We start from the raw sequence: 26,993 nt of genomic DNA, 5'->3' as shown, positions 1-26,993 counted from the left end.
TAAGGAAATAAAAGGGATAATATTAAATTGTTATCTCATATGGATACTTAGCAATTCCCACTGAAGAAAATGTTTCTTGATAACAAGTCAGTTCCTCATGTTGGATGATCTTTATTTCCTAACTGATGATTTGGCATTACTATTTTGTACGGATGATTTTTGTGTCCCATAAAGATGTGCAGAAACAAGAGAACACCACCATCGACAAACTTAGATGCGCGCCCTTGAACTCCCGGCTGTAGCAGGTGAGCTCTGCGGATTTGACAGCACAGCAGGCCTTTAATTAGAAATAAATCTATAAAATATTTTTGGCAGAAGCAAAATAAAAATTAAGGACACCTCATTCATAAGAAGCCATGAGCTCAATTAAACTTAGAGCAGAATGAAAGTTCAGGCAAAATAGGAACAAATGGACCAAGTTGGTTCCTAAGTTCCTACCAATGTCAGAATTGGTTTCAGACCTGAATAATTTTTCTAAAAGATTTAGAGAATCGGCCAATTCAGGCTCCAACTGAATCGGGTTGAGCCGGTTGATATAAATATTTTAAACCTCAAAAAATCATAAAAATAAAAAAAACATAGAAAATTACATAAATCAGAAAAAAGGGGCCAATTCAGCCCCACTTTAGTTCAAATTCGGTGATTCTGCCAAATCAGGTTTGAACCGGCCAGGTTTTTAGTATGGCCTGATTGGATCCTGACGCAAATAGACTTGGGGCTGACTCGATTCACATGCTGATTCAGACTGATTCCATTTGATTTTGCAACATTGGTTCCCACGTGACACCAAATAATTCAGCACCAAATGAAGGTCTTATCCAGACCAGGCCTTCAATAGTAAAAGGCAGTCTTGTGCTGCCATTGTAGGGTAATATATAAAAGGCAACACATTTTTCTTTTTTTCCCCCTTTTGTTGAAAGGAAAAAGAGTTTATACTTGTGTCATTCATCATTTCAATTGGTGAAACTTATAAAGACGGCCAAATTACCCTATGAAAACTGAAAGCCCAAACCAGTGTTGTGAAAAGCATTGAGCCGTAGCGAGGCGCTCCACCAAAAAATGAGGCGAGGAGTAAAGCGTAAGCCTCAAAAATTTTTCTTGAAAACTTAAAAAAAATATTTAAAAAATATCTAAAAATACAAATAAATAAAAAAATACTTTATTGATGAAGCAACAACCAATAAGAAATAGAAAATCTCAAATAAATACTAAAAAATATGAGATTAACATATAAAAGTAACTAAAAAACTGATTATATAACAAAAATATTTGAAAACTAATTATTTAAACTAATTACATAACTGAAAATATCTGAAAACTAATTATATAACTGAGAAATATCAGAAAACCACTTATATAACTTCTTCGAAAATCTCAAATAAATACTAAAAAATATGATATTAACATATAAAAGTAACTAAGAAACTGATTATATAACAAAAAATATCTGAAAACTAATTATGTAACTAAAAAACTTCTTTTGAAAAATATAATACAACTTCTTCTTAAACTAATTATATAACTGAAAAATATCTGAAAACTAATTATATAACTGAAAAACTTCTGAAAAATATAATAATTTGTTCACGCCTCAGGCTGGCGCCTTGAGACGCAGAAGGCCTCGCCTCAAGGCGAGGCATGCCTTTTGCACCTCAAGGCGCGCTTTTAACAACACTGGCCCAAACGCATGAAAACTGTTGAATATCTTCAAGGGTAGTTTGGGCCCTTAGCAGTTCCATGTTCCCAAGTTTTGGGCTTTACACTAGTAAGATATAAATAAAAAAAGAACCAAAGAAGTGTTTTTCATTACCAGAGGCAACCCTTTCATAGCTCTTTGCTCTAGGAAGGCCGATGGTTTATAGAATGATCCATATGTGTCCGCCCACTTCTTGAGACACGAACATATATAAGCAGGTCCAACAGTATCCGCCCAGAAAACTATCCCACCCCTACAAATAAAGAAATGGCAGGTCAGGTTAGAGAGAGAGATTCTATTACACTTGTTTAACATTTATATTGAATTTTATCCCATAACAAAATTCCAGTTAGACCAATTATTTGAGAAAAAAAAAGATATTTGAGTGTAATCACCGATAAGAAGGGAAGCCCATTCCCAGAACACACGCAATATCTAGGTCTGATGCTTTAACCACCACTCCTTCGGAGAGTACTCGGCATGCTTCATTGACAACTGGGAAAAGTACCATCTCAACAATTTCTTGATCACTAACAGAGATCGGCTGTGGAGATGCAACAACTTATCAAACAAGCTCCCAATTTTTTCCAAAACCACAAAGAGAGAGAGAGAGAGAGAGAGAGAGAGAGAGACCTTTCCACCAGGCATTACATTTGTACGCCTTTGACATTCCTCTATAATTGGTATTATACTGGGATCTGGTTGTGGTTTGCTTCCCCTCTCATACAAGTAATATCCTTTGCCATTCTTCTTTCCTATAACATCAAAGTGAACAAAAACAAGGAGAGAAAGATTGAAGAGATTAAAAACAAAGGATGAACAAAAAAATTGTACATATGGATTGGATATGTGGACAGTCGATGAAATTATGGAAATTGCAAGTACCATATCGTCCCTTCTCTATCATGATTTTCACCAATGGAGAAGTAAATGTACGATCTGAGAAGGAAGCTGCAAACTCTACCGCAACAGCCAGTGCCACGTCATAACCAGCCAAATCTTGAAGCCTACAAGTAAGAGATCAAGCAATATGATGATTATACACAAGCAGAAAGGTAATGGACACGCCAACACATGTTTCTGTGCACACATCAGACCATCACAGGGGAATAAACACCTAGAAGTATCTAGTCCCAACTTTGATGAAGCAAAAACATTACAACGATATGATATTAAATTGACAGAAATTAAACATGAATAAGACGAGAACTATGACCAGAAATTCAAAAGAATAACATGCAAAAATGCAGACACAAGAGCGTACACACACACAGAGTAATTCAAATTTCAAACTATACCACTTTGTACCTAAAACAGATATCCCGTATTCACTCCACCACTGTATGTACTAGTTATGTTGGAAAATTTAACAGAAAAGGCTGTCTCCCCATATCCCCAACCATATCCATATAGCACAGCTTTTGTCAATGAATTACATGAAAATTCCTGCCATTCGTAGAGATGCATGATCCAGAGGCATTTTGAGTCCACAATATTTTCTTGTTGAATTCTTTTCGGCATCCACATGACATTAAAACAGAAACGAAGTCCAAGCACTATACTAGGAAATAGAGGAATAACTTACTGGAAAGGACCCATGGGCATGCCAAAATCACTTATTGCTCTGTCAATCCTGAATACATCCACACCAAGATTAGCCAAGAGATGTGCCCCTTGACCGTAGGGAAAGAAGGTGCGATTAACTGCAAATCCAGTGCAGTTCCCCACAACAACAGGGACTTTCTTTATGCCCTTTCCAAGAGTCATCAGATCAAGAATTACTTGGGGAGATGTCTTCTCAGTGCGAACAATTTCCAGCAGGGGCATCACATGAGCAGGGCTGTTCATGGAGAGGGTCAAAATACAATCATAGCTTGGATAGCAAAACCAACATAAAGATGAAAAAAACAAAATTTAGCAAAACTAATTAAGAGTTTCCTGATGGCCTGCCTTCAAAAGCCAGTAAAAATACAACAAACCATAGTTGGCAAACCCGGCGAGTCAGACCAGATCAGACCCCAAATGGGTCACCAATTCAGGTTTGCCTATTCTAATGCCTATTATCAACTTTTTATCATGCATTTTATGATTTTAATGCACAATTCTTATACAAAGGTACTTGTTACGAATAATCTAATACTGTTCAATGTGGATCATGTATAGTTATATACTTCTATAGCTTAATTATGGACATGATGTGCTTATTTTAGATATCTTACAGCTTGAAGTTTGATTATTTCCATGTCTTATTCATGTGCTAACACTATGAAATATAGAGTTCTAACTCGTCTGAGTTATTGAGTCAACCCGCTGACCTGCGAGTCAAGGGTTGGGTGATCCGGGTCTGAGTCCCGAGTTTGCCAGCTATGCAACAACTGCATGCAGTGGTTAATACACAATTCCCAAGGCTTGATGTTTAAGCTTGGCCTCATAATCAGAACCACAACAACAACCACTCATAGGTCATTTTGGTCCATTATTCATTTTTAAGTATATGTTTGTCTTGAATTTACACATCCATCCAATATCCTGACAAAATAACTTGGAAGAAAAACAGACCAAAGCAGAGATACCCCTTTTTTTTCAATTAGAGATAACTCTTTATAAAACTTTGAATTTATATCTTCAATCTCTCTTCGCTCTTCTATCTGTTTATCCATTACATTTCTATGTTGACCAACCTTATTGCTTGCCTGAAATATAGTCAGAGTTCATATATGGTAAAATTTTATGATGCAATCAAAGGATTTTCTAGTTTCATTTAGCTGCCAATGTTCTTTTCCCTTTTCTTGCTAGCAATCTGGGGTAGCCCTTGATGGGATCAGAACCACAGAAATGCTGTATACGACCCACTTTCAAGTATATGTAATTAATTTTTAGTACTTCAATCAATCAGTCAAACGTTCATTGTTATTTTTTCTCTTGCACTTGTTAGATTGTTAATTTCTTCTAGTGCCTTATTTTTTGAAAGCTAGTTTCAACAATTAAGTGCACTACAGTTTGTTCATTTATTTATGCAACATATTCTAGACTAGCACTTCTCATTTGTCTATCTTTTAAATATTTTCTCATGAGGTTCACTTAAAATCACCTTGAAGCCTACCCAACAACTCATGGGAACCTTAAGAGTCACACATCACCTCAAAGTTTTAGGGGAGGTTGAAAAACTGGACAAAATGTGTTGTCAACAGAAAAACTGCATGTATAACATTTTACACCTAGATGAAAGTTATGCTACAAAGAAATGAATTACACAAGAGCTGTGCCATTTTACATTTATTTTGAGAAGATCTAAGTTTAGAACATAATGTTGCAAGCACATCACAAAGAATAAAAAATATTGATCCGGTCAACTTTTGTGTGCCTATATGAACTTATCTCTTAAAGCTTGAGGATGAATCTTATTTAGGAAAATAAAAAAAACAGTTACCTAAAGAAATGTGCCCCCACAATACGATCTTGAGAATGGGTCTTTGCACCAACCAAATTGAGATCAATGGTGGAGGTATTTGTTGCCAAAATGCAGTGAGAAGGGCAAGCTTTCTCGATGTCACTGAATATTGACTGCTTGAGAGGAACTTTTTCTATGACAGCCTACAAGGAAAGATAAATGATGTTAAACATTTGCTGCATGCAAATGTTTACCCTTTACTTTTGCTTATTCCAATGACATAATATCATCTTCTAGATTAGAACATCAAGAGCCTGAACCAAGAATTTCATCAGGACAGAAACCACAAACCAATAATCTAGAAGTTCCATCTGAACAAAAAGAACAAGCTGTTATTTAAGTGCCAAACTGTTACATTGTATCTAATATATATTTATATATATAGAGATACATATACATATATATTCCATATATATGTTTATGTATTTATCTATTTATATATATAAATATATTTTTTCTTTGTAATACCCTCTAGGGGTAAATCTGTCTTTTCACATGTAACTCGCATATTCACTTGAAAATGTATTTTCTTTTTCTTTTTTCTTTTTTCTTTTTTCTTTTTTCTTTTTTTATTATTGAACGAGGGGTCCACATAATAGACGTTGGACCCCTCCACCGTCTATATGAGAGCCTCCTCCTTGGGTCCCATTGTAGTCTATAAATAAGGGGTGTTCCCCCAATGTATTTCTATGCTTTGGAGTGTTTTCTTCCTCAATAAAAGATAACTTTTTTATGTCTTTGTGCATTTGTGCTCATTTGTGAGTGTTTCTTTGTGCACCTATTCTCGTTATGTTTCTTGTGAGCTAATCAAGTCATCTTTGGACATGATATTCTTTGGACTTTATATTCTTGAAGATATTTTCACATGGTATTAGAGCAAGAAGTGGAAGTGTATGCTATAGCCATCGTGATCGGTGCCTCAAAATCGTGCCTTATTCTCTCTCTTCTATTTTGACGTGGAAGGCTCTTGCAAGATTCTTTCCGATTGACGTGCTTCAAGAAATAGCAAAAAAAAGACTTGTTGTGGTAAGTGTTTTAGTTGTAAAGACTCTTTTGTTTCCCATACAAGCTCCCCAATGACGGAAAATGACTCATTTTCTCCCGGATTCAAACTCAATGGGTCAAACTATCATGTTTGGGCCGGTAATATGGAAGCTCACATCAAGGAAAAAGGGCTATGGGGCTACATCAAAGGTACGATTCAAGAACCCGAGCCAAAAATTACTATAGTTGAAAAAGGGAAAATAAAAGTCCTTGATGGAGAGGAAAGACTAAAAGCTTTTGAAGAATATAACAAAAAACATGAAGAATAGGAGATGAAAAACTACAAAATCCTTTCATAGATTTTTCCTTTGGTTGAGACTAGATTCAATGCCAACATTTTGAAGTTTAAAAAGTTGTCTCAAGTTTTGGAATATCTCGAGAAGATGTATATCTCGAGAGATTTATCTAATAAATATTACCTAAAAAAAAGGCGTTGACCCTTCAAAAAGGCAAAATGACCATTAGAGAATATTTCGCCGAATTATCATCTATTTGGGATGAGGCTACTCTTGAACAAAAATGGAGTGGAAAACCATTGAGTTATGACACAAACAGTTAGAAGAAGATCGATTTTTTAATTTCTTGAATGGGCTTAGACCTGACTTCGAGCAAATAAGATCTTCTCTTTTATCTTTTTTCACTTCACCTCTTGAAGATGTTCTTACTAAGCTAAGTGGAGAAGAAACTTGCATTGGAATGGGTAAAACCAATCAAAGTGTTTTAACTATGCCTTCAACCAGAGATGAGAATAAAGGAGCTTATGTGGTCTCTAGGCCGGGGAACAATTTAAAAACATATAAGCCTCCTCATTTCAACAAGTTTCAAAATCAAAATCAAGGAGTAAGAGAAGGAGGCCAAAATGGAAGATGAAATCAAGGGAGTATGGGAAAATTAGTTGCCATTTTTGTAAAGAACTGAGACATATTAAGCCAGTTTGTCCAAAGTGAAAGAAGGTGACTATGTCTACCACGTTTTAACCACACAAGAAGGAGAATCCATCTACTTCCAACAATGGTGCATTATCATTAAGTCAAGTCATGGAAGCTCTTCAACCTCTCTTCAAAGGATCCATTTCCGGTACCACCATATCATCTTCTTCTCCTCCCGATAAGATTCCTTGGCTTTTAGATTCAGGTGCCTCCTTTCATATGACTCTCAATATTTTTGCACTTTCCGAATATACAAAAAAATGTTTTACTATCTTTTTTTGCAATTGCAAATGACACTTCTCTTGAAATCAAAGGAGTTGGAAACTTTAAAAAACAAGAATTTTTTATTCCCAAAGTTAGATTTATACCAAAATTAAATTTAAATTTGCTTTCGGTCTTTCAACTCTCGGACCATGGATGGAATGTTAAGTTCTCATCAAATAAATGTTGGGTACAGGATCGCCGGTCCGAAAAGTTGATTGGGGAAGACTCTAGAAAATGAGATCTCTACTACATGGAGTTTCTACAAATTCCAAAACATTCATTTGTAATATTGCCCAACATAAAGATATAAATGTTGGGTATAAAAGACTTGGGCATCCTAATGTCATCAAGCTTTCTTATTTACATTTTGTTAAAGATCTTTGTAAAAGTGACTTCACTTATAATGATTGTATTTTTGGAAAAATGAGAAGCTTGCCTTTTGAATAAAGATCTATGTTTACAACAAAACCATTTGAACTTGTGCATTCGGATATATGAAGATCGACACCCGTTATATCTAAAGGAGAGTTTGCATAATATGTTATTTTTGTTGATGATTATTCTAGATATTATTGGATATATTTTCTTAAACATAATCATAAGGTTTTTGCATCATTTAAGGCATATAACATGATGATTAAAAATTCATTTAATGGTAACTTAATGATTCTTAGAACCGACACAGGAGGTGAATATCTTTCAAATGAATTCAAAAATTATATTGAAAACTATGAAATTGTTCATAAAAAATCTTGTCCCAAAACACCTCAACAAATGGTTTAGTCGAAAGAAAACATAAGAATATTATTGAAACCACTAGAACTTTGTTTATTTCCCAAAACATTCCTAAAATATTTTGAGTCGAGGCGGCGCTTGCATCCGTTTATCTTATAAATCGTCTTTCCTAAAAAAATTTAAATAAAATCTTATATTTTGAAATTCTATATAAAAAAGAACCCGACTACAATAGGTTGAGAGTCTTTGGATGCAAATGTTTTGTTCTTACGGATAAAAATGATAAATTCTCACCAAAAAATATTCCTTGTGCATTTCTTGGATATTCTGAAACTCAAAAAGGATTTAGATGCTATCATATTAAAAATGATAAATTATATGTTTCTAAGAATGTAACCTTTTTGGAAAATGCTAGTGGTTTTGAAGAATGTGAACCTCATAAAGAAAATGTGGATTATTCTTTTTTGTTTGAATTGTTATCAAGAAATGATGATGTTAGTGACGATGAACTTGTATATAATGATCTTAGTGATAATGAAAATATAGAAGAGAATAACAACTATCTCATCAATCTATTGAGAATCCTATTGAAGAAAGAACATCCAGTGACCCTATCACCTATACACATAGAGATAAAAACACTTTTAGAAGCGCAATTGAGAAATATAGTGAATCTAGTGAGCCTACCTCCACAAATGATCTAAATCCTCAAAGAACCGAAAGAGCTAGAAAAAATCCTTCTAGGTTTATATCACATGAATCCTTCTCACTTAAATATAGAATATGCCTTAGCGCCATCCATTCATATATGGAACCTAAAAACTTTGAAGAAGCCAAGAAAATTGTCGAATGGAGGGAAGCTATGGATAATGAACTTAGAGCTCTTAGAAAAGCTAAAACTTGAGAATTTCAAGATCTTCCTAGTGGAAAAAAGACTATAGGATGTAGATGAGTTTTCAAGGTCAAGACCAAGAGTGATGAGTCTCTTGAAAGGTATAAAGTTCGTCTAGTTGCCAAAGGGTATAGTTAAGAATATGAAATAGACTACGATGAAACTTTTTCCCCCGTTGTGCGTATGGTTAATGTTAGGTGTCTTATTACTATTGATTAAATTAAAAAATGGAACATATAGCAAATGGATGTCAAAAATGCCTTTTCGAATTGTGATCTAAATGAATGAATATTCCTAAAGGTAAAGTTATTCACCTACGAAAAACTCTTTATGGTTTGAAACAAGCTCCCAAAGCTTGGTATTATTGGTTTAACTATTTAATGATAGAAAATGGATTTACTTCATGTTTTACTGACATTGCCTTGTTTGAATTGTGATTTTATTATTATATGTTGATGATATGCTATTTACAAGTGATGATACTAAAGTGATTAAGAGTATAAAGTCTATATTAAAAGATAAATTTGAAATGTCAGAGTTAAAAATTGATGATAGAGTTCTCTTAAAAGATCTCACTCCTTACAGGCAACTTGTTGGGCCTTTGATGCATCTTAGCATCACTAGACCTGATATTTCACATGTCGTTAATGTTGCAAGTCAATTTCAGTATGCACCTACATCAGTTCATATGAGTACAATTCTCTGAATCATCAAATATATAAAGGGATCTTTGAATAAAGGAGTATTTATATCTTCATCTTTTGAGTTAAATTTAATTGCTTATACTGACTCTAATTGAGGAAGTGATCCAAATAATTGTCACTCCACCACTGGTTTTTGTGTGTTCTTAAGTGAATCATTAATTTCTTGGAGATGCAAGAAGCAACAAAAGATATCCATGTCATCTACTGATCTACTGAAGCCGAATATCAAGCCATGGCAACTACAACCATGGAGATTGTTTGGATTCGTCAGCTATTGGAGGACATGGGGGTTCATGTTCAAGGGCCCAAGAAGTTGTGTTGTGATAAAAAGAGTGCAATCTATATTACCAAAAATCACATGTTTCATAAGCGCACGAAGCATATCGAGATGGATTACCACTATGTTAGAGAAGAATATTTGAAGAAAGTTATAGATCTTCCTTATGTAACATCAGAATATCAACTGGCTGACTTTTTTACTAAGGCGCTTTATTCTCCTAGATTAAATTTTCTCCTTGGCAAACTTTCTGTCATTACACCATAAATTTGAGATGGGGTGTTAAATTGCATCTAATATATATATATAGAGAGAGATACATATACATGTATATTCCACATATATGTCTATGTATCTATCTATTTATATATATATATATATTCTTTGTAATACACTCTAGGGGTAAATCTGTCTTTTCACATATAGCTCGCATATTCACTTGAATATGTATTTTCTTTTTCTTCTTTTTATTTTCTATCCGAGGACATGGCATTGGATAGAAATGAATAGAGGAGAAGGATTAATGTGGAAGACCCAGAATGATTTTCTTTGTTGGTTCATATCGCCGACCCCAATTGTTTTGGGATGAAGGCGTAGTAGTTGTTGTTGTTGTTGTCTTTTTATTTTCTCTTTTTTCTTTTTTGTTTTTTTATTATTGAATGAGGGATCCACATAATAGACGTTGGACCCCTCCAACGATCATAAATATGACCATTGGAGGGGCTCCAACGTCTATATGGGAGCCCCTCCTTCGGTCCCATTGTAGCCTATAAATAAGGGGTGTTTCCCCACTGTATTTCTATGCTTTGGAGTATTTTCTCCATCAATAAAAGATAACTTTTTTATGTCTTTGTGCATTTGTGCTCCTTTGTGAGTGTTTCTTTGTGCCTTTATGCACCTATTCTCTTTGTGTTTCTTGTGAGCTAATCAAGTCATCTTTGGACTTGATATTCTTGAAGATATTTTCACACAAACAACATGAGCAGAAACAAGAAGCAGCTTTTTTTATTTGTCTGAACATATCATAAGTGACCATGATTGGCGGTTTATTTTGTTTAGCATCATGCTTACAGTCTAAAATTGATAGATAAGAATATTCTTTTTTGAATTATTTTGTAAGATTTCGTAATGGTTGAACCAGAAAATTTGTTAGGACTAAGTTACTCAGAAACATGCACTTTTAGGATTATTAGAGATGCACAAATAGAACCCAATCCTGAAAACCATCCCATAAACAGACAAATCAGTTTAAGAACGTGAACCAGTAAGAAAAGACTTACCTCTATCACCAGATCAACATGCTTAAATTCTGAATAGTCCAATACACCCTTAACAAGGGACATGACTTCATGAAGCTTCGCTTTTGACACAATTCTTTTTTTCACATGGCCTTGAAGATTTTCTGCCACAATTGTATGAAAATAAATCATCAAAATAATACAAAGACAGCTATCTGTAGCAAAACAACATAAGGCAACCATTTGAGGGAGAGCGCACATGAACCTTCATGCTATATAGTAGAAAAAGGGACCTCAATCTCCATATCCAAACATAAAAGTAGAATACCTAGATATTAAGAAGCATGAAATGAAGACAGATTTCAAGTTGTAACAATGAAAAAACACAAGATTAACCAGATTAGATTAATCACAGACAGTCCCACTTTTGTAGCATATTAATTATTGGTAAGAACTTTTCACTAACATTACAGGGCACTTGTTAGATGTTCCCAAATATGTCTATGAAACTAAAAGTACATGTAAAGGATGCATTTTCACTAATTTTTACCTCACATCTTAAGTAAAGATATTGTTAGGTGATACATAGGAACACGTGGAGTGATACATCACCTCATGTATCTAGGAGTTTCTCAAGAGGATTCACACATGTCAATCCATTGGTTTATTAGCACACCATGTATTACTAACTAATTGAAATTTTGTATTGCTTTAACACAGCCTCTTTACATGATAGCAAAATGAAAATTTGATTCTTCCATCGTGAATTACTTATTTTCATGTCCACTGTTTAATAGTCTATATTGTGTATTTCTCTCTCCTAAACCTTTTTAAAGGATATCCTGGTTCTATGGCATCAAATCTATGGACAAATTCTGGAACAAACCATGTTTAAGAGTCATAGCTACCTGGAGTGATGCATTCATGATGATTATTTTTCCAAAAAGACGATGATCACAATCTAAAGAAAAAATAAATATCGTGATAGAAAAAGAAATGTGGGAAAATGTGATCTAAATTCTAGAGCTGCCAATACCAGTGGCAGCAGATCTAATGTTGAGAGGAAAAAGTAATTACGAGTTGAACATCACTAGTGGACCTGAGTTATTTGTTCAGTTACTTGAACATCATAGCATGAACAGGAAGAGGTAAATTTAAGATGATTATCCAAAATGTGCTGTATCGCAATATCTGGATTCACAATCTGTTGCAAAATAAACTGTAAAAAAAAGGAACCGAAACAGACTGTTTACTATATGGATGTCATTGTTTGTGTCCAACAACAAAGAAGGGAAAGAGACTGTATAAATATAAACTATTTACATAGATGAAATCTACAACTAAGAGTCTATCTATACAGGCTGTTGTTAATAGAATTTGAGAATACTAAAAACCACAGAAATGCCTCTTCTAATACATTTCAGAAACAAAAAATGCAACCCAAGTTGTACTTTTGCTGACAGATCATTTCACTGACGAAAAGATCATCGACAAGTACTTGATAAAATTTACTCAATCTGGGAGTCTGATGCAGTGGGAATGGAACACCAGATCCACGTTGATAGGTCATTTATAATGGCAAAGTAGGATGGATGGGGATGGGGATGGGGATGGGGATGGGGATGGGCTTTAGGTGAATAGCTAATAATTTGGGTGTTGACAGATCAGAATTGATTTAGTTTGGGTTAGACTATAAATGAGCTGAATGGATGGGACAGACCCAGCCTAAATCCATAGATCCAGCCTAAATCCATCTAATTCAATCTGTTCATGATTACAAGTTAAATGACACCATGTAAATTCTGACCCAGTCCAAACCCCAGTTAATATCATTGCAGCTGAAGCCAGTTCACCACTCCAAACAGAAACCATTCATTTGATATGTGGTAAGGTGAAAGAACCTAGATCCTGTGTCCCCTTGTCCAATGCACAAAAATGTAAAAGTATCTTCAACAAGATACTATAATTGATTCCTTGAGAATAAATGTGTAAACATACACACACCAAGAACACTTATGCAAAAAACACAAAAACACAAAATCACAAATGTGCAAATGCACTCATAAGATTCATAAACAAGAAAAGGTTGGGCAATAATCCCAAATATTGAAATACAAGAGGAGCAGCCCATATTTATAGGCATTTAGGAGGCTTTGGAGGGGGCTCCACATAGTCGTTGGAGGGGTCCAACGACTAGTGGGTTGGGCCCCTCCCAAGGCAAGTACAAGCTGCATTAAATAAAGAAAAGAAATAAAGAAAAAGAAAAAGAAAAACTACAAAACATATTCACGAAAATGAATGTGCAAAATGCCTAAACTACCCTTAGCAATATATATATATATTATATATATAATAGGTAAATACATATAATATATAATATATATGTATATGTATTACCTTATATATATACGAAAATACAAGATTGATTTACATAATTTAACACCCCCCTCAAACTTAGGGCAAGATGACCGATAGTTTAACAAGAAGGAAGTTGAACCGCGGAGCGCACAAGGCTTTAGTAAAGAAATTTGTCAACTGATATTCGGACGTGACATAAGGAAGCTCAATGACTCCTCAGAGATATGCTTCACGAACATAGTGACAGTCCATTTCAATGTGTTTGGTCCGCTCATGAAAGGTGTGATTCTTCGCAATGTAGATTGCACTCTTGTTGTCGCAACACAGCTTGGTGGGCCCTTCTATTGTGATCCCCATGTCTTCTAGCAGTTGATGAATCCAAACAATCTCCATGATTGTAGTTGCCATGACACGATATTCAGCTTCTGTTGAGGAGAGTGACACATTTTGTTGTTTCTTGCATCTCCATGAAATTAATGAGTCACCTAAGAATACACAAAAACCAGTGGTGGAGTGACGGTTATTTGGGTCACCTCCCCAATCAGAGTCAGTATAAGCCATTAATTTTAAATCGGAAGAAGAGGACAGAAAAACTCCCTTATTTAGAGTGCCCTTTATGTATCTTATGACTCGTAAGATGACACTCATGTGAACTGATGTAGGCGCATGCTGAAACTGACTTGCAATATGGACTGCATGGGATATATCTGGTCTGGTAATACTCAGATACATCAGTTTCACAAAGCTTCTCATCTGTAATACCTGACCTGCAAGCTTAGTTTGAGATAAGAAACATCCTCTAAGAGAGTATGTTACTTCAATCCCCAAAAAGTAAGTTAGAAAACCCAAATCAGACATTTCAAATTTATCTTTTAACATAGATTTTATACTCTTAACCCCATTAGAGTCACTCCCGGTGATGAGCATGTCATCAACATATAATAGTAAAATCACAATCCTTGCATTAGATTTTCTAACAAATAGAGCAATGTCAGTAAAGCAAGAGGAAAATCCATTTTCAATCATTACAGAATTAAACCTATCATACCAAGCCTTGGGGGCTTGTTTTAGACCATAACGTGATTTTTGAAGACGAAGCACATTTCCCTTAGGAGTCTCCAAGTTTTTTCATAGTCAATACCATATTCTTGACTATATCCTTTCGCAACCAAACGAGCTTTATACCTTTCAAGTGATCCATCACTTTTAGTTTTAACTTTAAAAACCCATCTGCACCCTATTGTTTTCTTACCTTTAGGAAGATTTTGAAATTCCCAAGTTTTGGCTTTTCTTAGAGCCTCAAGTTCATTATCCATTGCATTAATCCATTCAGGGCACTTTCGTGCTTCTTCGAAATTTCTAGGTTCTATATAGGAGTGGATGGCACTAAGGCAGACTCTATATCTAGGTGAAAAGGAGTCATAGGAAATGAACCTAGAAAGAGGCCTTCTACTTCTGTCGGTTCTACGAGGGATATCTTCATTCTAAGCGGCACTAGGACTAGCATCATTATATCTGTCAAGAGCACTTCTAAAGTTGCTTCGATCTCTATGAGTATAAGTGATAGGGTTTCTAAGTAATCCTTCATCAATATGTTGATATGACAAAGGAAGCAAGGGGATGTTTTCTTCAGTTTCAAATTCATTTGGGTTACTTTGATCCGACTCATCATCACTAGTATCATCGTCTTTATTCAGTAAATCAAATAGAAAAGAATAATCCATATTTTCACTATGAGGGTCACTATGTTCGAATCCACTTAGATTTTCCAAAAAACTCACATTTCTGGAAACATACAGTTTATCACTTTTAACATCATAACAACGAAAACCCTTTTGGGTTTCAGAATAGCCAAGAAAGGCACAAGGAATGGCTTTAGGCGAAAGTTTGTCATTCTTATCAGTAAGAACAAAACATTTACACCCAAAGATCCTTAACCTGCTATAATCAGGTTCCTTATTGTATAGTTTTTCAAAGGGAGAAATTTTGTTTAAATTCTTTGATGGAAGTCTGTTTATGAGATAGACAGAGGTAAGAGCTGCCTTAGCCCAAAGATTCTTTGGAATGTTTTGTGAAATGAGTAAAGTCCTAGTTGTTTCAATGATGTGTCAGTGTTTTCGTTCGGCTAACCCATTTTGTTGAGGGGTTTTCGGGCAAGATTTTTGGTGAAGAATACCAAAATTTTCAAGATATCTTTTGAATTCATTTGAGAGGTATTCTCCTCCAGAGTCAGACCTAAGGATTTTTAGGCATCCATTGAATTGATTTGAAATCATCATATGAAAACTTTTAAAAGTTGAAAAAACATCATGTTTATGTTTAAGAAAATAGATCCAACAAAACCTAGTGTAGTCATCCACAAAAATCACATAGTATGAAAAACCTCCTTTTGACATCACAGGAGTCGGGCCCCATACGTCAAAATGAACAATCTCAAATGGTTTTGTCGTAAACATGGATCTTTGAGAAAAAGGCAAGCATTTCATTTTCCTAAGAATACATTCATTACATAGAAAATCACTTTTAAAAAGATGTTTAACAAAAGGCAGATAGGAGATTTTAACAATATTGGGATGACCCAATCTCTTATGCCATACGTGAATATCTTTGTTTTGAACGACGTTGTAAAATTGACTCTTGGGAACTTGAAGAAAATCTACGTAGTAGAGGTCTCCTCTTCTAGAGTCTTCCCCAATCAATCTCCCGAACTGGCGATCCTGTATCCAACATTTATTAGAAGAGATTTTTATATCGCAACCATGGTTCGAGAGTTGGGAGACGGAAAAAAGATTTAAATTAAGTTTTGGGATAAAACGAATTTTTGGAATAAAGAAGTCTTGTCTTTCAAAATTACCTATTCCTTTAATCTCAAGAGATGTTCTGTCCGCGGTTGAGACAAAGGATGGAAAAGAATTTTTAGAAAGATTTAAAGAAAGCAAGAGCTAGGGGTCATATGAAAGGATGCCCCGGAATCTAAAAGCCAAGATGTCTTACCGGGGGAAGAGGATGACATAGCGGCTCCAGAAGTGGCTCCCTTGAGAAGAGGTTGTAATGCTTCTACGATTTGTTGAAGGGAAAGAGACTCACCTGATGATGGAGGTCGTTCTTCTGCTTGGGACGCCATAGTCGTTGCAATCAATTTCTTCCATTTAGGACACATAGGTTTGATATGTCCTGGTTCTTTACAAAAGTAGCAATTCAATTTGCTATAGTCTCTTTTGCCATGCCGATCATTTCCTCAATGAGGAGGTCTATAGGTCTTCATGTTATTCCCTGGTCTTGACACGGCATTAACCATTTCACCATCTTCTTGAGTAGAAGAGGCAACAAGAATGCTAGGATTATTCTTGCTATTCCTCATACGTGTTTCTTCACCACTTAATTTGGTGATAACATCTTCAAGTGCGGGAGATGTGAATGTGGAGAGGAGAGAGGACCGAACTTGTTCAAATTCGGGTCTAAGGCCATTTAAAAAATTGAAGAACCGGTCTTCCTCAAGTTGTTTGTGCCTTAATTCGATAGCTTCTCCACTCCATTTTGGTTAAGGAATTGCGAGCTCGTTCCGAATAGAGGATAATTCGGCAAAATACTCACGAATGCTCATATCATTTTGTTGAAGGGTCAAGGCTCTCTTTTGGAGAAAGTACTTGTGGGATAGGTCTCTTGAAGTGTACATTTTCTCAAGATATACACATGCTTCAGAAGCCTTTTTGAATTTGATGATATTGGTGTTTATCTTGGTTTCAACGGATAAGAAAATCCAAGATAAGATCTTGAAGTTCTTCATTTCCCAATCATCATGTTTTTTGGAATACTCTTCAAGAGCCCTTTGTCTTTCCTCCCCTTCAAGAATCTTAATATCTCCTCCTTCGATGATGGTGATTTTGGGTTCCGGTTCCGGTATAGATCCATGAACGTAACCCCAAAGCCCCTTTCCTTTAATATGGGCTTCCATATTCCCGGCCCAAACATGATAGTTTGAGCCATTAAGCTTAAACCCAAGAGAGAAATGGGAGTCTTTTTCGCCCATTAGGGAGGAAAGAAGACAAGAAATAATACGTACCTCAAATCTTTTTCGCGTCTTTCTTGTCAAAAGAAGCTTCTAAAATATTGCCCGAAGAAGATGATCCACTTCGATTTCAAAAAGCTTGAAGGCACGTTTTTCGAAGAACGCAAGTGAAGGCGAATCACAATCCTTCTTCTTCAACCTCGCTCTGATACCATGTAAAAAGTATCTTCAACAAGATAGTATAATCGATTCCTTGAGAATAAATGTGTAAACATACACACACCAAGACACTTAGAACACTTGTGCAAAAAACACAAGAACACAAAATCACAAATGTGCAAATGCACTCATAAGATTCATAAACAAGAAAAGGTTGGGCAATAATCTCAAAACCCTTATTGAAATACAAGAGGAGCAGCCCATATTTATAGGGCATTTAGGAGGCCTTGGAGGGGGCTCCACATAGTCGTTGGAGCCCCTCCAACGGTCACAAATGTGACCGTTGGAGGGGTCCAACGACTAGTGGGTTGGGCCCCTCCCAAGGCAAGTACAAGCTGCATTAAATAAAGAAAAGAAATAAAGAAAAAGAAAAAAAAAACTACAAAACATATTCACGAAAATGAATATGTGCAAAATGCCTAAACTACCCTTAGCAATATATTATATATATATATATATAATAGGTAGATACATATACATATATAATATATATGTATATGTATTACCTTATATATATAAAATATATATACGAAAATACAAGATTGATTTACATAATTTAACAAAAAATTAGTCACAATGACCTCGTGCATAACTATGAGCTTGGACTTATCTTGCAAGATCAGACCTCTTGAGATGGCTAACATATAGGGGCTACCAGAACAACTATGTCACATGGGTGCGGGGGAAAAACTGATATCTATGAAATATACTGGAGGGGGAAACATTCGCCAGCACATTTTGGAGATGACATGAAGCTCACCATCTCTGATTCTTTCCTAGTACATTTACTTCTAACGTCCTTACCTTTGGAATACGGACCTTTCAAAATCTCGTACAACACACATAATGATGAATGGACATTTAATGAACTCATGTCCAAGTGTGTTGAAGAAGAAGAGAGGATGAAAGGTGAGAAGGTGCAGAGTGTACATATGGCTTCTCATACGTCCAAAGTAGGACCAAGGAAGAATGCATTTAAGAGAAATGCTAGGAAGAAGCCAACTGGGGATAAGTCATCCCAAGATAAGCAATCCAACTCTACTCCCATAAAGTGCTTCTTTTGCAAGAAGAAGGGACACATAAAGGCAGATTGCATAAAGTACAAGAAGTGGTTGGAAAAGAGAGGTAATTTGTCATTTGTTTCTCATGAATGTAATTTATTACAAATTCCTAAAAATAGCTGGTGGATTGATTTTGGTGCTACTGTTCATATTTTCAACTGTCTACAGTTGTTCCTGAGCAGAAGGGAACCAACAATGCATAAGAAAAGCATCTATTCGGGAAACAAGATGCGTTCACATGTAAAGGGTGTTGGAACCTGCAGGATTACTCTGAATACGGGCGTAGTTTTAGATCTTCATGATGTCTTTTATATTCCATCGTATAGTAGAAACTTAATTTCAATTTCAAAGTTGGATAAATTTAGATATTGTTTTAAGTTTGAAAATTTCAAATTGTTCATATTTAGAAATTCAATTGAAATTGGTTCTACATCAGTTTATGATGGTTTATATAGATTGAATGTGAAGATCCAAAATCATGAGTCTTTGACTTCTGAATACGCATTAGTTGGAAATAAACGTAGCATGATGAATGATAAATCTTACATGCTTTGGCATCGAAGGTTGGGTCATATCTCTGAAAAGAGAATAAAGAGACTGGTAAATGAAGGGATCTTGCAATCTCTAGATTTTACTAACAATGACCCATGTGTTGATTGCATAAAGGCTAAGCATACAAACACATATAAAGAGGGTGCCAAACGCAATAGTAAGATATTAGAAATAGTCCATATGGATGTATGTGGACCGTTTTCCCCATGTTACACAGGCGAAAAATATTTCATCACCTTATTGATGACTATTCTCGGTATATGTATCTCTACTTGATTTTCGAAAAATCTAATGTTTTTCATATGCTTAAGGAATTTAAGAAAGAAGTAGAGAAACAAACCGATAAGGTTATTAAGATAGTCAGGTCTGATAGAGGTGACGAATATTATGGTAGGTTTACTGAGATGGGGCAAAGGGAAGGACCATTAGCGCAATTTCTTAAAGAGGAAGGCATAGTGTCTCAATATACCATGCCTGGTAGTGCCTATCAGAATGGTGTAGCTGAAAGGAGAAATCGTACGCTTAAAGAAATGGTCAGGGCTATGTTGAATTATTCAACACTTCCCATAAAGTTGTGAGGTGAAGCCTTAAGGACTGTTGTGCATATTTTGAATAAGGTTCCTACGAAATCTGTGCCTAAAACTCCTTACGAGTTGTGGACAGGTAGGAAACCATCACTGTCTTATATGCACATATGGGGATGTCCTGCAGAGGCTAAACTGTATAACCCCCACATTAAAGCCTTTGATCCAAGAACAACCAGTAGATATTTCATTGGTTATCCAGAAAGATCAAAAGGGTACAGGTTTTATTGCCCATCTCACTCACCACAGATTGTTGAAACGGATAAGGCTAAATTCCTAGAAGATGGTTCAGTAGGATTAAGTGCACTTCAAAGCATTGGTTTTGAGGAAATACAGGATCCAATTTCATCACCTGTTAAGGAAAACATTGAAAGATACCACATTGTTATTCCTAATGATGGTGTGTAAAGCCCTCGTAAAAAAAAAAAGTCCACGTGCCGATGTTGGTCTGCCGTATCGGGCCCGGATCCGAGCCCAACCCAGGTTCCATATTGTTCGCTTACGTCTTTTAAAAGATGCAGGCTGAGAGGCGAAGGGCAAAACCCTCGCCCTGTTTCTCTCTCCTCTCGCTCGCCCGTCTCCGTCCCCTTCGCTGTTGACGTCGGCGATCGAATCGTCGGTGACCCCCGTGCTCCGACAATCACCGCTGCCAACAACCTGCGCTACCACCGCCCCAGTCCGACGGCCCCCTTACGAGACCCTCCGAAACCCTGAGCTCTCTTTCCCTCTCTTTGTTGTCTACAATCGCCGTCGTCGGCGATCCTCCGAGACTGCCACTCTTTCCCTTTGCCTCCCGTACTCTCTCAACCTCGTTGGGTTCTTCGGCACCACCGCCGACCCCCTTTGCTGAGATCCTGGACGATCGCCTGACACCCCGCATCGCCTACTTTTTGCTGCTGTCAAACCCCCCAACTACCCCGCCTGGGCCGTTCCATGCCACCGGCGTCCCTGGGCACCCCCTTCGTCGGTGAATCTATAGGTATACCGCCTCTTCTCTCTACCTTCTTCCACTTCGACCTCTTCTGTTTTCTCGGTCAAGCGGCAGGATCGCGGCCTGCTTTGTGCCGGCAGGGACGTTGACCGCACCCAGGGTCGGGTTGACCACACCGGGTGCCATACCCGCACGTGCACCCGCATCGCGTTGACGCAGGTGCAGCACCGGGTTGGCCGAATCCCATGTGACATAGTAGAACAGTTATTTTCACTGATAATATACGACATTATAGAGGTTTAGTGAAATAGTATGGATAAACAGTGAAACAAAAAATGATTGGTTCTAATTTACTCTACTCATGTCAACAGAATTCTTAGCCAGCATGCCTAAAAGTCCAGGTGAACTACTTAAAACAACTACCACTTTAAGGCTTTTCTGAAGAACATCATTTCAAAAACTGCTTCACCAAGATAAGTTACCAACATCAAAAGAGCACCTTGTTTTCAAAATTGACAGACATGTTGCCATATTGGTTTTCAACTTCACTATTCCATTACTAGAAAATCTTCAGCGTGACACAGAAAAAGAAAGGAAGACAAAAAAATACAAGTAAAAGGTCACCATTAAGAAGCATAAAAGCACATCAATCAACTGTCTAAGAAACATTACAACAATTACTGAGAACTGGCAGAAGATACTTTTATTGTGGCATTGCTTTCAATAAGCATGCAAGTGCCTCTATTCTCTCTCTAAAACAGCAACTTTTTCATGACCAATTAAAGCAGCGAAAGAAAAAGGTTTAAAATAGAAGACCTGCTATCCTGTCGATTCCTTGCTTTAAATAATCAGCATTTATTTCCTTAAGAATCACAGGTATGCCACTGACGATAAGAGAAGTTGCTATGCCAGAACCCATCAATCCTCCACCAATTACTGCAACTTTTTGTATTTTCCGAGGCTTCAGCCCTATATCACTAACACCTGGTATCTGTGATGCAAAGACAAAGAAAGTGATATATATATAGAGAGAGAGAGAGACGTACATTGAAAGAAAAAAAATCAACATGAAATATCTTGAAAGAAATGGTTTTACAAAGTACTTTAGCAAAACACAATACCTTGGATGATGCACGTTGGGAAAAAAATGAATGCACAAGGCCTTTAGAAGTGTTGGATAGCACTAAATCCTTGAACACTTTTGCTTCCTGGCATCAAAAGTTACTTTAAGACATAACAATTGTACATCTCAAAGAAATTCAACATTTGTAAATAGGGTCCATAAAAAATAGCAATAGGGAAAAGATCAAGCTCATGGGTCCAACACTGCTAATGAACATACTTTGAGAACACCTGCATAGCCTCCAAAAACAACACCCTCCTCAATTACATCAAGGCAAACTTGGTGATGTGGCAGATTCTTAGCTGTCTGTTTTGCACGTTGTCGAGCAGCATTTATTATCTCTCGTGCTTCAGAAAGAGAGCCAATTCTTTCTGTCCTTCGCAAAGAACTCATCCAAGGTTTACGCCTATTAGCAATATCTAATGCCCAAAGTCTAGCTACTTTTAGCAACTCATGGGGAGGTACAACTGCATCGATAAGGCCACACTCCTTTCCTTCTTCAGACATTATTGGCTTTGATGACTGCAAGAGGACATGGCAGAACAAACCAAACACCTATTAGCAAAGCTCCAACAATATGTTGAGAATCAAAGAAAGTTTGCAGCACATTCCTTTTCCTTAGAAAAAAAGAAAGAAAGAAAAAGTACAAACACAGGCAGTTGTCTCACCCCAGGAGCTATTCAGGCTATCCAAATGGACCTGATCTACCCATGGAGGATCCAACATTTAGTGCTCCAAACCAATCTCAGGTTTTCCACACCAGAAATTTCATACATATAAATCTTGAAATTGAAAGTCAAGTGACCTAGTTTGACCTGTGAATGACTCATGGGAACATACATAAAGACTATCTTGTACACCATCTTGCCATAGGATCTCAAGTCGAGACTTGCTAGGCATATGGGCGGGATAATTTTGTGCATCTCATGACCATCTTATGAAGTTTCCTGACATTACAACTACATAAAGGGATGTGGTGCAACAGTAAAAGTGCATGCATGTAAGAAAAACATTTTAAGCTTTGACAATTGCATGTGACTGATACAGAAGTATTTTAAGCTCTGGCAAAACTTGCAAGTGAACCAGAAGAATTCTGTCCCTATTGTATGAGAAGTGTTATATCCTATCCCATTTCTAGCTTCCTCGAATCTCTAGAGAAGGCAAAGCGCAAGAGAGAGAGAGAGAGAGAGAGAGAGATCTTCAAACACAACACCCTTGACAGATCATCTTCCATCCTAGCCTTTACGCACAACTCCACACATCCAAGGCATATAATAGCAGCCTCATTCAAAAGTGTCCCCTTTCATTATTGAACCTACATTAGTCATTAACCACAACTGCATCCTTTTGTATGGAAATCTGGAACCACTTGAAATTAATCAATCTCCCACTAGATCTATGATAAGCATATAGAGTTGATGGAAAATTTTACCAAGAGAAAAGTTTTATTTCAAGTCAATTTCCAAAGATGTGCCACCATGCATACAAGGATGCCTTGCACCTCCCTGTTATCCTATTTTTTAGGAAAGGACCCAAGGATCACCAAAGAATGAATAAAGTACCTTGTAGAACACTGGATATTCTATAATCATGGGTATCTTAACTAGCACTTAGCACTATTGAGATAGCAACATATCTTTATGTACAAACAGTTGAGAGTTATATACCTAACAAAACAATGCACAATGTGAGAACCTCTTGCAATCTAAAAGTTCAGATTCCTCATTGAATTGAAACAGCAAGAAACTCACCAGCATCATCTCAATAGCTTTTGAAATTCCCACGAGCCTTGGAAGAAGTTGTGTACCTTAAAACATTCACGATGAGAAAGTTGCACGTGAAAAAAATGACACATAGAAAGGCATCAAACTAAGGTTGTGGTTTAAAAAGAAAAACTGGAAGTAAAATAGGAAGACCCTAAAGACAGGGACCATCCACATATTTAAACGCAAAGGAGTTTACCTCCAAATCCAGGAATTATCCCAAGTGACAGTTCTGGCAGACCAAGTTGAGTCTTTGGAGTGGCAATACGTGCATGGCATGCCTGCAAGAAAAAAAATTGCTCACAAAATTAAATATAGTTTGTAATTCCCAATACAGGGATACAATGAAAACTAAAATATTTGTATACCATTGCCAACTCTAAACCACCACCAAGTGCAAGACCTTGAACAGCTGCTACAGAAGGCTTTCTGGAATCTAAAGAGAACCATCAAACATAATGAAAACAAGCATGGAATAAGTTTCGGATGACCTACAATAAAAAACTTGATAGGTGCAACACAAGATTTTCATGATAAATTTGTCACTTATATTAGGGTGCAGGTGAAAAAAAGAGTAACAATGATATTGTAGAGAATAAATTAAAGAAAAGTTTCAAGTAATGATTGAAACCATGGGCTTCTAAGATTAGACACTAAGGAATGACTTGAAAAAACGGACCTTCAATTCTATTAATCATCAGGTCAATAGCCACATCTCCAAGAAGTGAAACATCCGCTGCCAAGATAAAGAAAAATATACAGCAAATGAATGCATGTGATTTTATTATACACTGACAAATAAGAAACGGGCGTCGCATTGTACTCAAGCTACAAGATTAAAGGGACTTACCATTCTTTTGGACTTTTGTGAAAACATTGATGTCAAAGCCACCAGAAAATTTACCCCCATCCCCTTCATGAAACACAGATGAAGTCAGTATACTATGTACGTCAATTAAAGGATAGCCCTAAACACCCTCAAGGGAAAAAAAACCCACAAGGTAATCAGTGCTACAAAGTAACAAAAATATATTGATTTATAATCTTTTCATCAAGGTGCAAATTCTGCTATTAACATTTACACCAAGGAAAAGGAGATTCAAAGTATCATAAATAGAATTCTTAAATTATCACAATTGTATCATACCAGTAACAACAATGGCCTTCACATCATCTCTTGCATTTGCTTCATCGTATTTGTGGATCAAAGATGCAAGGACTGTACTAACAAATGTTAGTGAACACACAGTGGAACTATATATTGATATAAATAAAACTCACTAAATTTTAAATGTTTTGCACACAACTTTGATATAGTTCAACACACCAATTAAAGAAACCAACATGACACATTTGATGTAACTTTGAAAATGAAAATCTTGGCTATTGTTTTACTATTCATTACATAGACAACATTTCAACAATATCAACAAAAGCACAAAATTGCAGGCTTGAGCAATACAAGTAAAAGACAAGCACGCACAGTAAAACCAAGACAAGCAAAAAGAAGAATATGAGGAACCAACTACTTGGCTATTTGGAGAAGCCTAGTCACGGATCTTGAAAGCATTGCAAGTTTGCAACTGTAACAAAAAATTGGATTGATTGAGCCCACCAGTCAAGTGCCAAGAAATAAGGGGACCAACTCCAACAAAATTAAGCCACTAGTGAAATTAACAATCAAAGCCCATTTATGCCAACAAAAAAACTTAGATGCACAATCCTTGACTGAAAGCATCATCAACTGTATTGATGATGATTTATGCATTTTTGTAGTAGATCATCGTATTCTCACAAATACTTTCATTGAATAAAGAAGTGCACCTTACTTACTTTCTTCTTGATCACTAGAATATCAAACTTATCTATGTTTCATGGTTTGGCAGACCAAGGTCGCTAATATAGAGGCAAAAACCTAATTGCTCGACAGAACCCACTTGATATCGGGAATGGTTGAATATAAATAATAAACCTTTTCAACATCTTCCGCGATAACCAACAGTTTACTTGACAGTTGACGAATAAAGGTTTCATTGAACTCACCACCTATACAACATATTTCCTTGAACTCGCACAGCATATCTTCTTAACCATGAACTCTTTGTTTTGTTTTTTTCGAATGTTGAATCTCAAAAAAAATAAAATGAGTGAATCCATCGGAAAGTAATATTGGTATTCGCATCATTCAGATTTCGGAGAGATCAACATCCTTTAGCGATGATGCAGAATCAGTTAATAAATACTATCATCCTCTCGTTTAAAAAGATATCGTAGAGGACCCCCAGCCATCCTCAGTCCACAATTAAGCTTAGTAAAACCAAATCCTACATATATATAAAAGATCCATCGATTCCATCAAATGAATCCTTCGCCTCATCATAAGCAAGACTATGGTCTCAATAGCTAATAACAACAAGTATCGGTTTTTTTTTTAATAATTACGTATTCACGATTAAACCCATCACTTCCATCACAGATAGAGCGTCACTAGTTACAGAACACAACTGGAAAAACAACAGTAGACTGAACTGAATACTACTTATCCAAAAAGGAAACGAAACCAGAAGAAAAAAAGAGCAAATAGGAGAAACAGAAGGAAAGAGAAGATCCGGGAATACTGGGATTGGCCAAGGCGTTGACAGGGGGGTTGGCGATGGTGATGACAGCGACTCCGTCGGTCCCCACATCGATGCTTGCCATCTCTTTGATTGCAGCAGCTACTCCCTGGAATCAGAGGGCTTCTAAAGTAAAGAGGGGATTTTTAAAGGTTCACCCGCCTTCCGGTGAAGAGGAAGAGAAAAGAGAGAGAGAGACGGGTCGCCCTCAAACTGTCCGCAGCAGAAGCAGAGGATGGAGAAGAGGAGTGAACAGCAACGGAACGATTAAGAAGCGTGGCGACCGACGGCATATCGCTGACTGGGTAGGGAGTACGAAATGCTTTTTCATTTCACGTAAAATTATTAAATTACCCCTGAATCATTCGGCTTTTTTGGAAACTGGTAGCTGGCTCGATGAGAAGATAGGGTGGATTTGGTAGCTACACCCGTAGCGACAAACGTTTTTTTCGGCAAAATCTCGTTTGTCAAAAACTCGCGAGAATTCGGAATCTTTTCACAAATCTTGCGTTTTTTTCGGCAAAATCTCGGAATTTTTTTTAATATAT

At 36.5% G+C, this 26,993-nt stretch overlaps 1 protein-coding gene across 1 annotated transcript; it reads right to left on the bottom strand.

Annotated features, from left to right (window-relative positions):
* On the bottom strand, positions 1–26,749 carry AIM1 (Enoyl-CoA hydratase/isomerase family). Its single transcript, XM_089989085.1, has 18 exons — positions 26,449–26,749; positions 24,978–25,049; positions 24,681–24,743; positions 24,510–24,566; positions 24,199–24,266; positions 24,030–24,111; positions 23,819–23,874; positions 22,287–22,589; positions 22,066–22,152; positions 21,761–21,935; positions 11,273–11,394; positions 5,127–5,290; positions 3,282–3,536; positions 2,582–2,703; positions 2,330–2,451; positions 2,092–2,240; positions 1,811–1,949; positions 1–252 (listed from the first exon to the last, which is right to left on the bottom strand). Exons 1-18 carry the CDS (start codon positions 26,528–26,530, stop codon positions 211–213), a joined length of 2,160 nt encoding a protein of 719 aa, XP_089845211.1. The 5' UTR covers positions 26,531–26,749; the 3' UTR covers positions 1–210.
* Between the last annotated feature and the right edge of the window lie 244 nt (positions 26,750–26,993).

The sequence above is a fragment of the Nuphar pumila genome, chromosome 15 (assembly GCF_984573655.1).
Source record: "Nuphar pumila chromosome 15, dmNupPumi1.hap1.1, whole genome shotgun sequence".
NCBI classification, from domain to species: Eukaryota; Viridiplantae; Streptophyta; class Magnoliopsida; order Nymphaeales; family Nymphaeaceae; genus Nuphar; species Nuphar pumila.
Note: the sequence above shows the minus strand (reverse complement) of the source record. Positions and strands in the feature narration are given on the sequence as shown.